Source organism: Ursus arctos, unplaced genomic scaffold, assembly GCF_023065955.2.
Source record: "Ursus arctos isolate Adak ecotype North America unplaced genomic scaffold, UrsArc2.0 scaffold_23, whole genome shotgun sequence".
Lineage (NCBI taxonomy): Eukaryota > Metazoa > Chordata > Mammalia > Carnivora > Ursidae > Ursus > Ursus arctos.
Window position 1 is genome coordinate 36778657 of NW_026622908.1, and position 12960 is coordinate 36791616.

Sequence of the window (12960 nt, forward strand, 5' to 3'; positions counted from 1 at the left end):
AAGATTTTATTTTATTTATTTGAGACAGAGAGAGAGAGGGAGATCATGAGCAGGGGGAGGGGGAGGGGCAGAGTCAGAGGGAGAAGCAGACTCCGTGCCAAGCAGGGAGCCTGATGTGGGACTCGATCCCAGGACCCTGAAATCACGACCCTAGCCGAAGGCAGATGCTTCACTGACTGAGCCACCTGGGTGCCCCAAGAGGTGTGTTTTAGCTAGCTTTCCCCAGGTCATGCTGTGTAACAAGCAACCTCAGTCTCGGAGGCCGACTCCCACACATGTTTATTTCTCATGCACTTTGCATGCCGGTGGCTGTGGCTTGTCTGCTGCTGTCAGTCAGTTCACTCTGCTCCGTGTGGTTCCATGTCCTGGAATCCAGGATGAAGGAGCAGCCCTTCTGTGACCTATGCCCTTCCCAGGGAACGGGGCCGAGGACCAAGAGAGAGCCCACGTGGGATGGTACAGTCCTCCTAGGGTTGCCCCTCGAAGCTTGTGCTCCTACACACGTTTCCCTGAGCCCAGCAGGTCATGGGCACTCTACGAACCATGGGGTCATGAACTGCCTACAAGTGGACCCCTGGGTCCCATGGCAAAGGGTAAGGCTACGTTCTCCTCTTATGGAGGAGGAAGCAGATCGTTTGGAACAATGGGAAAATTAACCATGTTGTGAAGATGTGCCCAGTGCAGGGTCCTCAGATGAGGAGTTTGGATTAGTCCTGAACAGACACGTCTGTACCTGAGTCCAGACCGACAGTCCCAGCTGGGGCTAAACATGTCCACTGTGAAGTCCTACTGCTAAACTCTTGCCAAGAGCTGCCCCTTTTCCAGGCCTCCTTCCCCTTGTTAATGACATACCCGGGATCCCTGGGACCCAGGTTGGACATGTTAGTGGACTCTTGCTCTGAACGACTGCGCCACTTGGGGCATTTCCCTGTGAACTGCCCGCTAAACCCGTTTGACTCCTTTTCTAATCCTGCCACTGCCAACCTAGTAAATACTTTCATCTTTCACCTGCCACCGGGTTAAGTACCCTTTTTTTAAAGTAGGCTCCGTGCCCAGCGTGGAGCCCAGTGCAGGGCTTGAACTCACAATCCTGAGGTCAAGACCTGAGCTGAGATCAAGGGTCGGATGCTTAACAGACTGAGTCACCCAGGTGGCCCCCACCCCAGGTTAGGTATCCCAAAGCACGGTTTCTAGCATCAAGCTTTTTTGTTGAAAAGAGATAAAGTAGAAAAAAAACCAAAATTATTGGTACCTTTCCCTTCCTTCTTTACAATGTCATACCTTCTCAGCTTGGCATATGGGACCTACGCCAGTGTGGGTCTCAACCTTCCCCGCATACTAATTCCTCACCTTTATCCTTCATCTGCCTGCTGCTCCGGGGTCCTAACCTTGGGCTCTTGCACAGCAAGGTGATAAGAGCCATGCGTTTTGGAGCCAGATGTGGCCTTGGTTCTAGTTTTGCAGTTCACCAGATGTGCGGACTGGCATGAAGATTAACATGCTGAAGTCTTAGTTTCCGGATCTATAAAAGAGTGGTGATAATTTCTATCTGCATGGACAGGACGTTGTAAAAATTAAATGAAAGTAGCATTTGTACAATGCCCAGCGTGGTGACAGCTCTTGTTGCAATTACACACGCTTTGGCTTGTATTTACTTGCTGTGTCTCCATGTCCTTTTCTACTGATATACAGTTAACCCTTTAACAACTCAGGGGTCAGGGGCGCTGATCCCCATCCTCCTGAAGTTGATATCCACACATAACTTTTTAAAAATATATTTATTTGAGAGAGAGAGTGGGGGGAGGGGCTGAGGGAAAGAATCCTCAAGCAGACTCCCCGCTGAGCAGGGAGCCCCACGCAGGGCTCCATCCCAAGACCCTGAGATCATGACCTGAGCTGAAATCGAGTTGGACACATAACCGACTGAGCCACCAAGGTGCCCCTCCACATAAAATTTTTGACTTCCCCAAAACTCAACCACTAATAGCCTACCGTTGACCAGGCATCTTGCCGATAACATAGGCAATTGACATGTTATTTTGTAGGTTATGGTTATGAAATACTGTATTCTTATAATAAAGTAAGCAAGACAACAGAAAATGTTATTAAGAAAATTGCAAGTACTGTAACTGTACAAGTTTTTATAGGACTGTAAAAAAAAAGACCATATGTCAGTGGGCCTGTGCAGTTCAAGCCCGTGTTGCTCAAGGGTCAACTGTATTCACGCCCTCCCCTCCCTCCGACACGCAGTTTGGAAGCATCTTCCTGCATGACATCTATGCGGCTCCGCGTCTGAGAGTCAGCAGAGTAGTGATTCAGACCATGGAGGGTGAAGTCGGGCGGTCCTAAGGTCAAGGTCAAGGTCCCCCTCTGCACTTACTGGGCTCATGACCGGGGCAAATCTTATTCTGCTGAGCTTCATCATCTGCAGAAAGGGGGTGCATGAGAATACCTGTCCTATCTGATTGTTGTAACTACCCCATGACCCAGTGCTTGCGACTTGTAAGAGAACACTCAGGGGAAGGTCGATCACATTTCTAATATGCTAATATATCGTTATTGCTATGACTGTCATAACTCCGCACCTCCAGCCCGTACCATGTTGATGGTAGATCTTTTTTTTTTAAGATTTATTAATGCTTGTTTATTTTTTAGAGAGAGAGGGAGAGAAGTAGACTCCCCGCTGAGCATGGGGCCCGTCTCAGGGCTCGATCTCACGACCCCGAGATCAGGAGAGGAGCCGAAATCAAGGGTCGGATGCTCAACCGACTGAGTCACCCAGGTGCCCCATGGTCGTTCTTTTTTGAATCCAGGGCATGTTCACTGGGTGCTTTCTTCATGCTGGATTGGGCGTTAGGCAGTTGTCTTACTCAACAATGATTTTTTTTAAGTTTAGCTGAATTAGAACATTCTGCAAGCCCTGACACCTCTCTGGGCCTCACCTATAACATAGAGACGGTGATCGCCCCTGCCAGCTCTGCCTCCAAGTGTGAGGTCTGCCTCCAGGACAGATGTGAAATAGCAAATAGACGTGACCAGGCAGACGGCACAACACTTGAGCCACGGCACCGGAGAACAACGGCACGTCTTCACCTGTGTGCGCGCTAATGCCACACTCGGGGGGTGCTGGTAGGAGAGGGCAGAGCCTCAGAAGCTCTCGGATCGTAGTGCCTTGAATTCCTAGGTCCTGTCTTTAGCCGTGACGTCGGTAGCTCACGTTTCTCGAGTAGCGTGTGCCAGTCTCTGCGACGAAAGCGCCGGTAGCGTTTAGCACATGACAGCACTGCCATTTTGTAGGTAAGGAAGGTGATGTAATTTGTCCACGTTCGCACAGTTCTTTGGTGACAGAACCAAGACTTCACTTGCGGCTCCCTGGCTCCACACCCAGACTCCTTCTATTCCCTGTGCTGCTTGGGTTATCGTGGTGCAAGAAGAGGCGGACCCTCGGGAAGACTCTACCGCCCAAGGCATCGTCTTTGACCAACACTAAATGTCTGCCTTTGGTCTCCTGTCTTGACTCGCTTAGGTGCTGAAGCTGCTGCTTGTGGCCTGGGACCGCCGCCTCATCTTTGCCATCGGGACCTCCAGCACCACGGGCGAGTCAGATACCGTCATCTGGAACGAGGTCCACCACAAGACAGAGTTCGGCTCTAATCTCACAGGTCACGGCTACCCAGATGCCAATTACCTGGATAATGTGCTGGCTGAACTGGCTGCCCAGGGCATTTCTGAGGACAGCACTGCCCAGGAGAAGGACTGAGCTGGGGAGCGGGGGTGGGGGGGTGTCTTTGGGTCAGGAGGGGCCATGGGGACCACAGGGCAGGAAGCGGGAGAGCCAAGGTGGAAGTTGGTGCCATGCCCTCCCAACGCCCTCATCTCCCCTTCTGTCCTGTGCCCATCCCCCATCCCTCCTGGCCACAGGGGGAAGCGAGATTGAGTAAGGTGACGTCATCCATAAACCGCATCCATCACAACGGGGACATGGGATGAGGGCCATCCTTGGTCTGTTCCCATGGAGTTTTCGGTGCTGGGTAGGCAAGAACCCCCCCGCCCCCTAAGTAGGGGGCACAGTCAGCACACTTAGGGTACGGACAGTGCACGGGCACTCTATACCCTGGCCTTGTGAAGCCTGAGGTTCTGTACCTCAGCTGGCTTCTTGCTGCTTCCACTCTCCTTTGAGAGCGGAGTTTCTGCTTTTTTCTCCTCCTCTGGAGGCGAGGAGCTCTCACTGTGCAAGATTGGGGGGCAAAGGGGTGAACCGCTAAACTGCTGTGACATCAGAAATTGATGCCTCGGTGTACAGCGAGGAAGCACTTCTTGCCAAGAGGGTCGGGGAGGCAAAGGCTTCTGGGAGTACATTCAGCTCTCATCAGAGCCTTGGCTTCTCTGGGCCCTCCCTCCTCACATTTTTGACCTGTCCAAAGAGGCATCTGGTTCTCTCGTGTGGATGGATGGACTCTGGGATTCCTCTCTGGGGTGGCATCCCATGATGTTTCCAGCCCCTCTCTGATCAGACCAGAGTCTGCATCCCACTAGCATCTGAACTGTCCTCAGGGAGAGGAGCCCATAGCCTTCTTCCCAACTCATCCCAGACCAGCTCAAAGATTCCACGAGTTTCATCACGTCACTGTGAGTAGAGCCCCCGCTGGGCTCTGTGCCATCTGTGTGTGCATATATATGTGTGCGTGCGTGTGTGCACCACTGGGCCAGGTTGGGGGACAGTCCCATCCTGTTCTCCCATTCTGTTTTGCAAACTGTCAAACCCCATTTCTGATGGGGATCAATCAGGCTGTGGTTCCTTAACTTGTCTCACTTTTAGCCAACCCATCCCTAGTCAACTTGGACCCAGGTGGTAAGGACCATGCATCTTGCCAGATGCCCCAGGGAACTGTGCTTGGGAGCTGTGTAAGGTGAGGGCTGGACTGACCCCTTTTTATATCTCTTCCAAGATCGGATCTAACCAGTTAGTCCAGTCTTGTTTCTATGAGGGCTTTGATCTGCTCCATGCACATTTGCCAATCAGAGCCCAGAGGTTTTGCTGGGCCCCTCGTCGATTACAGATGGACCTAGAGCGTGGAGGGAGACTTTTTAGCTCATTCCTAACAGGGTTGGGACCACATCATGGTCCAGTCCCGCCTGCATTTGGGTTATGTCCCAAGACTGTCTCCTCTCCAGCATTCCTCTTGCTTTTTGCTTCCCTTAAGGAATGAACTGGGGGTCAGGGAGGAGAGAAGGGGGATCAAGAAGGGAAACCCAATTCCCCCTTTGAAAGTGGGTTCTTTGAACTATGTGTTTGGGGGAAGTTCCTCTGGATATTAATTTGAATTTATATACCTCATGTTTTGGGGGTTTGACGTATATATATATCCATATATATTTCATAATATTTGGAAAGTTTTTGATGCTAGAAAAATTAAAACAAAAGAACCTTCAGAAATGGTACTTAAGTTAGAACCTGAAGCCAGGTTTTCCTGCGAACTGGCTCTGGAGCTGCTGGCTGTTCGCCTGCAGCCATTTTGATGTTGGTGTGGCCAGTGGGTTCACCTGAGTGTCACCCAGTTCCTCGGGACATGCTGGTGCTGAGCCTTTCCTCATTCTCCAAATGGCTATCAGGATGCTAACTGGCTCCAGCAGAGGGAGCTCTGATAGGAGGACTCGTGCCTGACACCTTAGGTCCAGTTTCTCCCATCATCCAGCGGCCATCTTATCTCACCAGGGGACCAGGACGTGGGGCCTGAGTTCACTGCACCACAGGGCACAGTTTCCTGCCAGTCGGGAGGAAGCATCTGAACTCAGTACAAGGGACATCGCTGCCATGTTTAACATCACACTCTGTGCCCTTTGCCAGGCTGCCGTGTACCAGAGATCATTGAAGAGCCTCACTGTAGACCTAGTACCATCTCCACTTTCGGCCGGAGACCCGGGTCAAGTGTCTTCTGAGGGGATGAGGAAACAGATGGAGGGTCAAGTGGGTGGAAACACACAGCTGTGGAGTAGGCGGGGAGAGGAAGAAAATACAGTCTGACAAATGGCTGTGGGCAGGGGGGAGAGGCTGGTTTCCCTGCAGCAGGGAGAAGAAGGGATGGGTGGGGAAAGGGACAACTGAGCAAAGAAGGGAGAGGACTCGGAATGGAGCGGGCAGACGGCGTGCCAGGGGCAATACCACTTTGAGAGCAGGTCTTCATACCTTCAAGATTTCCCCCGTAGGAGGCTGACTATGTCTGCGCCCCGGTTCTCTTCCTCCTGGAGGACGCTCCGTAGGCATGACCTCATCCTCATGCTGCTCTTCTTGGGGGCTTTCTAGGCAGAAGGGATCTTGAATCTCCTTTTTAACACTGTGCCAGGCAAGGCATGGTGTGGGGGGGTGTCCCTTTGTGCCAGCCTGGAAAGGCACAGTCTCAGGCTCAGCGAGAACCCTGCCAGCCGGGGTCCTGAGCACCCACCCCTCCCGCACAGGATGTTTTCCCACCACTGCCGATCCCGCTGTGTCTCCTGGCCCGCGACGGGAATCCCAGGCCTTTCCTTTCAGGCACCAGCAGCCTACCTTCTCCCTTCCTGAGTCTCCAGGGATGACAAATGGGGTTGCAGACGCACTGTCAGAGGCCCATCCCTTCAAGGTTACTTGTGTATATGTGGTTGTGCGTGCCTTTGTGTTTCATACCCTTTCCCCCAGCTTTTTTGTAAAACTTGGGACTTTCTGTGGTTTTACACTTGGTCAAAAGTACTCGTCCTGGTATAGCACTGTCGTGTGCATGAGAGGGTAGGGGGCAGGCCCCGTGTGGTACAAGAAAGGGCCCTGTCCCCTTTTCTGGTCTGTGGTCGCTGGCAGTTGAGCGGGGGGGGGGGGGTTTTCTGGGAGAGGGAAGGTGAATGTCCTAATGTAAATCTTTGGCGTATTTTGAAGTCCGTGGTGTAGCTCTGTGAGACGACATCGCCACCTGGTGGTCATGAGGTGTATGTGCAGAACAATAAATGGCAAGTGAACAACCACGAATTGCTGTTAACCTTCTGCTTTTTGCAGATGGGGCACCTAAATACGAGACATTTGGGGCACCTCCCTGGGTCTGTAAGCAACCACAAGCCCCGAATGGGGGTGGGGGAGTCCCTGTTCTCTTTTTCCCCACATCTTCCCCACCCACACATTTGACCAAGCGACCTGGCTTGACTTCTTGTTCCTCTCAAGAAACAGACCGCACGACAGGGGAAATTCAAGTGGATCTGTGCGGAAAAGACCGCCTTAAAAAACAGGAACGCTGGCTTCTTACAGCTCCCTCCACCTGACCACAATGTAGTGCATGTTGCAGTAGTTTACAGGCTGTTCTTTCTCAAAGAAATGTTTAGTATTAATCATCCCGATGCTAACACAAACACAAACTGGAAACGCAAAGCAGCACTGAACAGCCAGACGTGTCTCTATTCCGGAGAGTCTAGAGAGTGCTGTTTTCGCGGGAAGTGGGGTTCGTCTTTCCACAGAGCCCAGCCTGCGCTCCCGGTCCCGCTCTGGGTTCTGACTTTGCAAAATGAGGCGCTGGCCGAAAACTGCCACCCCTGAGTTCTCATTTCCTGTGAATGAGCAGTCGGACAGCGTGTTCCATATGTACACATTTTAATGCATACTTACGCATAATTTTGTTAGAAATGCAAGTCTGTGAAGAGTTTTATTTCAGAGGGCAGTTAGTGCATTAGAAGTCTGAAAGCCGGTAGCCGTCCTTTGCCTCTGACTCAGTCGTCTTCGAGGAGTTCATGGGGAATTTGCAGAAAAGTGGTTACTTCAGCTGAAATTTACCCACAAAACACCCAGAGGTTTAGGCAAATATTTTAATGCTTAAGTGGCAGGGTTCAGAGAAGAGGTTGCAGAAATCAGTGTTGGTGGCTGGGCAGCCGGGAGAGCAGGGCTCACAATCACAGGGAGACGAACGAGTAGCCTCCTTCCCATCTTCCCACAGGCTAGGAGGCTGAAAGCCCCTCAGCAGGACTTACGTAAGCGTTTTAAGCCTAAACTCGTGATTGTGAACGTTAATGAGGTGAGGAAAGATTAGCCTTCATATCCATGAACTCATTCGTGGCATCTGATGTGGTGAAGACATATATTACTATGAAAAATGTAGAGGAGGGGCGCCTGGCTGGCTCAGTCCTTGGAGCCTGTGACGCTTGATCTCAGGGTTTGTGAGTTTACTTAATAAAGAAAAAAAATCCTTTTTTAATGTCATGGAGAAGTAGTAATAGGCTCACTCTAATCATTACAATTTGGTGAGAATGGTATTAAAATTGGGCAAATCTCCCCCGCTCCCCGGCTAAAAAAATAGAAAAAATAAATAAATAAAATTGGGCAAAACCCCAAATGCCGGGAAACACGTCATGCGTCCTGCTGGATGCCTGAGGGAGGTCAGCCTGGAACCGAAATAAATGTGTCACAAATGGTGTTGGATGCCTTTTTTGTTTCATTTAAAAACATGGACTTGATCATGTCAGCCCCTTTTCTGCTGGGAAAAAAAAACAAAGTAGGATACATAATTAGTAGTTTTTACTCTGTTTTAGTTTCAGGGAGGAAATAATACTTAGATGTGGGCTTACTTTGACTTCTTGTGTTTTCCCTTGTCTCCTGCCCCTAGAAAAATGCAGACTTCTTGTTGGAATGTGGTGGTAGTGGCGGGGGGGCTGTGTGAGCACGTGTGTTTGGGGTGTGTGTCTGTGTATTTTGGGGGGTGTGTTTGAGGGGCTGCACACGTGTGTGTTTGGGGTGTGTACGCATGATGTGAGGACGGGAAGGGAAAGGGCCCCTCACGGACGGAGAAGGGGCAGTGCTCTGGTGACAGACACCGGAAGGCTTGTTCTCCCCCGAACTGCAGCTCCACAAGCCAGGCAGGGGTAAGGGTAACCAGTTTCCCCTGAGCACAAGGATCTTGTCCAGTTCTCATCTTTTTCTTCCCTCACGCTTTGTCTCCAAACCATCCCTTCTTCCTTGACCTCCTAACAGAAGACTGTAAGTTCAAGTATTTTTTTGAGGACTTTATGACACTAGTCTGAAGTCCAAGAGCGGCCTGGTCTGAGCGAGTTTGAGTTGTGGCTGGAAAGCTGGAAAATGCAGACTTAGTAGACACAACGTCTTGCTGTTCAGATGAGCTTGAGAGGACCCCATCCACAGCCCTCAACACTGAACATCAGTGGCCCTCGGGACTTCCCATATCTCCTGGGGGGCTTGTCAGCCTCCAGGAGCATGAAATCCAGAGAGATTTTTTAAAAACAACAGTGGGAGGGTAACACAGACAGAAATTCTTATAGCTCGTGAATTGGAAACAGTGGTCAATCTCAGATTAAATGTATGGTCTCCAAATCCAAAGGTCAACGTGCCCCCCCTTTTCTCACATACGCATTCAGGTGAAGATAATCAATGGTGCACATAGAGAAAAAATACCCCCTTCATGTTTTAGCCCCCAGGATGACTTTGGCTTAAAAAGTCATGTGGGTTCTCCTACCCCACCCCAGCCCTGTCCACGCAGCTCCGATCGTTTCGTGGCCAGGAGCCCTAAGGAAGTCACAAAGTTATACCTGCGTTTTCTTGCACCTGCCACGCCAGTCCTCAGGAAGGCAGAAGTGGAGAGAGAAGGGATGGAAGGCATGCTTGCAGAGATGAGAGATACGTTTCCCGGGAGAGATCTAGGCCGGACTCTGCTCCCGCTCTTGGTCAGGGGAACCTGCCGTCTCCGCGGTGCCCGCGGCCAAACTCTGCCTCTCGTCCTCCAGGGACTCGTATCCCCTCTTCTTGTACTTCCGGGTGCCGTAGATGGCCAGGGCAATGGCGGCGGCCAGCACAGTGGTGACCCCTACCGTGACCCCAGCTGCCGCCCCTCCCGACAGGCCACTGCCGTCCCCGCGGATGACCCTCATGGCCCTGCGCAGCTCTAAGGGCTCCCCCAGCCTCCACTGGTGGGTCTGGGGGTCTTTAATCCAGGAGCTTGCCGTCTCGCTATTAGTCACTATGACAGTGTTGGTGGCCGCCTGACTCATGAGGGGTGGCTGGGTGTAAGGCGGGAGCCTGGCAGGGGGCAGAGCCCCTCCCGTGAAGAGCCCAGCCTTGACGCAGTAGGACACTTGGCATCCGTCGCTGATGAGGGCTAGGTGTTGGCTGAAGCCCCCGGGGCACTTTTTCAGAGAGGGTGCCCTTAAGTCTTTGGAAACCGAATTTACCAAGGGGTTCCCGACAGCGCAGCTGAAGAACCCACCGAAGGGGACGGAAAACCTGTACCCCAACTCATAGTCCTGGGAGGCACATACCTTGAGATTTTCAAAAAGTCTCAGTGGAAAATAGCCAGCTGGGCAGGACTGTGCATTTGTCAAAGGGTTTATGCTCTTACCGCTGAAGAGGCCCCCGAAAAGCAGTCCCGAGTTTTCTGGTATTTGGCCACTCGCCGCGCACCAGAAAGCCCTAAATTCAGCCTTGGCCACCCGGAACACGTCCTCGCACACCGTCTTGCAGAAGATGAGGAGCGTGCACTTCCGCCGACACTCCAGGTGGTTGTAGCCCTCTTCGTGGGTCTGCGACAGCAGGTGGACTGGGGAGTAGCCGGAGGGGCAGGAGAAATCCCCTGTGAGCGGATTCTTCTGCTCCAGGTTCTGGCAGAGCTGGGCAGCCTCCGTCCCGGAGAGCTGGGTGCATTCCTGATAGACCCCTCCGAAGGAGAAGTTGGTCATCTTCCCCTCGCAAGAGCCGTCGTCCGTGTTGGCCTGAAAATTGAAGTTGGGCGAATTGACGTCTGTGCAGCCAGGGTAGGTGTTGAACGTGTAATAGTGCCTCACGGCGGCCTCCACCGTCCTCGACAGCTTCTTCACCAAGGGCCCCGGCAGCTCGGGCAGCGTGTCGGGGTTGATGAAGAAATGCAGAGGCAGGCCCGCGCGGTCTACGGCCACCAGGTGGTTGGCGATGCTCTGCTGCCAGGCCTGCAGGGTGATGCCCGGGAAGAAAGGGACCCCTCCGATGCTTCGCACTCTGGAGTTGGTGCGGTTCGAGAGATAGCCCTTGGTGAGGGCGCTCTGCGAGGTGTAGTTTTCCTCAAATTTGTAGTTCACGATGTTCATGAAGGCTATGCCCGCAGCTGCGGTCACGGCAGTGTGGCTGCTCTGGCCGTCCTGCAAGAATGAGGTCCTGATGTGGTCCTCCTGGATGAGAGCAGCGCCCGCGTCCACGCTGGTGATGACGTGGGTGCCGTAGTTGAGGACCAGAAGCTCGGCCAGGTACGTGGCCATCCGCGTCTGGTTGTTCTCCAGGCGGTCAGAGATGTCCATGAGCTCTTTCTTAAACTTCCAGCTTAGCTCTGAAGCCGAGTTGATTTTGACCGTGTAGATCAGGTTTCTTACCTGAACCCGGGTAGTTACCGCTTGGTCTTTCACTTGGAGGGTCTTCATCTTCTGGAAATCAGAGGAGAATTTGCCATTGACCTTGGAGTAGAGGGAAAGCTCCGAGTTGATGGAGAAGGAGGTGCTGCTCTGATAATTCACCCAGGACTCCAGGATTTCGGAGTTCATCTCCAGGTTGCTCTGTTTCTGGGCGATGCTGACGATTTCATCGGGGATGATGTACTGCCCATCCTCCGTGGTCCTGCAGCTCCTGTAAGCCAGGGCCATCACCCGTCCCATGTCCACGTTCCGCAGGTTGTCCCAGCCCCCTCCGGGTAAGACCTCGAGAACAGGTAGTTTTAAGGTATTCTTGCATTTTTGAAATCCGGCCTCACTTGTCTCTCCCAAAGGCTCGTCTGTGTTAGCCCACGCTACCACCGCCCAGAAGAGGAGAGCGCCCCCGAGGCTGTTCATGGCTCAGGCAGCCCGGCCACACGCCGGCCGTTAGCAGCGGCCGTGAGCTCGGCGCAAACTGAACAGATGGGAGAGAAGGCGGCTGCCAAAGCAGATGCTTACAACGGTCCTCCTAAAGCCACCAGTTCCTCTTCAGGCTAAGGTCATTGCAAAATAGGGAAATGAGAGGCAATTGGAATACCAAGGCCCCTTGGGACTTTGCAGACTCATGTTGTCCTGGCTAGGCAAAGACAGCCCTATATCCTTAACCGTTAACTACCCTAACTGCCTCCCCCCGGCCCCAGCCCCGGGCTGGTGACCCTGCAGCGGTGGGCTCTCAGAAAAAGTGCGACCGCATGTCTTAGAGATTTCCGGCTTTGAAAGAAAGCCTTGGTTTCACTTTTTGCTCTGATGTTTCAAATTTTCCTTGATGGCTCTCTCTTGGGACTCCAATAGCGGTTTCCTTTTACTGTAAATGCAGAGGAGAGCGGCACCATCACCGTCGCGGAGGCACCCTGCCTCCACCTTACCTAGGCTCGCCGTAGGTCAAGGTCAAGGCCAAGGCCTGGGGTTCCCACTCCCCTGAGGGTGAAGGCAGGTCACAGGAGTGATGATCTTGGACACAAGTCCTGTGGGGTTTCACGGTTACAAGCCTAATAGTCCAGACTGTGGCGGTGCCATTACCTGCGGCAGAGCTGCAGGGACCCGAAGACCACCTGGTTTTGCTACACGCTGGAAAGCTCAGTGTGTACTGTCCTCGGCATTCAGAGGGAAGCAAGCGGTCCCCACACTGTGCTGTTTCCTTTCAGGGAGAAATGTGTAAGTAAAGAGAAAATCCACACTCTAATCTAGATTTTGACTGATCAAAAGCAGACAGGGGCAAGGAATATTTGTGTGTATATATATATATATATATATATATATATATATATATATACACGCTTATACATCCTTTGTGTGTGTGTGTGTCTACACTTGGCAATAAGTTGGTACCTGTTGTTGCAGCTCTAATTCTTTGTTCTGCTAAGTTCATGTACTCATGAACGTGCCCCTTTGTTTCTCATTTTTTAAAGCAACAATTCATTTGTTCTATCATTAGAACATAATTTCATGCATTTCCTTCTATGTGCCAATGCTATGTCTGTTAGACCCCATAAGTTGGAAGAGTGTTTC

General features: G+C 52.0%; 2 protein-coding genes across 3 annotated transcripts in view; one reads left to right on the forward strand and one right to left on the reverse strand.

The window, feature by feature from the left end:
- Nucleotides 1–6994, forward strand: part of DTX4 (deltex E3 ubiquitin ligase 4) — a 34145-nt gene extending 27151 nt beyond the window's left edge. For both annotated transcript variants that reach the window (XM_057317324.1, XM_026487155.4), the window contains exon 9: nucleotides 3527–6994. In XM_057317324.1, the coding sequence (XP_057173307.1) occupies nucleotides 3527–3760 (234 nt within the window). In that variant the 3' untranslated portion in view covers nucleotides 3761–6994. The remainder of the gene's footprint in view (nucleotides 1–3526) is intronic.
- Nucleotides 6995–7589: 595 nt separating this feature from the next.
- Nucleotides 7590–12096, reverse strand: MPEG1 (macrophage expressed 1). Its single transcript, XM_026487153.4, has one exon. It carries the CDS (start codon nucleotides 11806–11808, stop codon nucleotides 9658–9660), a length of 2151 nt encoding a protein of 716 aa, XP_026342938.2. The 5' UTR covers nucleotides 11809–12096; the 3' UTR covers nucleotides 7590–9657.
- Nucleotides 12097–12960: the final 864 nt, after the last annotated feature.

Excerpts from the sequence above, each read along its gene's own strand:
- MPEG1 (XM_026487153.4), bottom strand. The coding sequence starts at position 11,808 with ATGAACAGCCTCGGGGGCGCTCTCCTCTTCTGGGCGGTGGTAGCGTGG.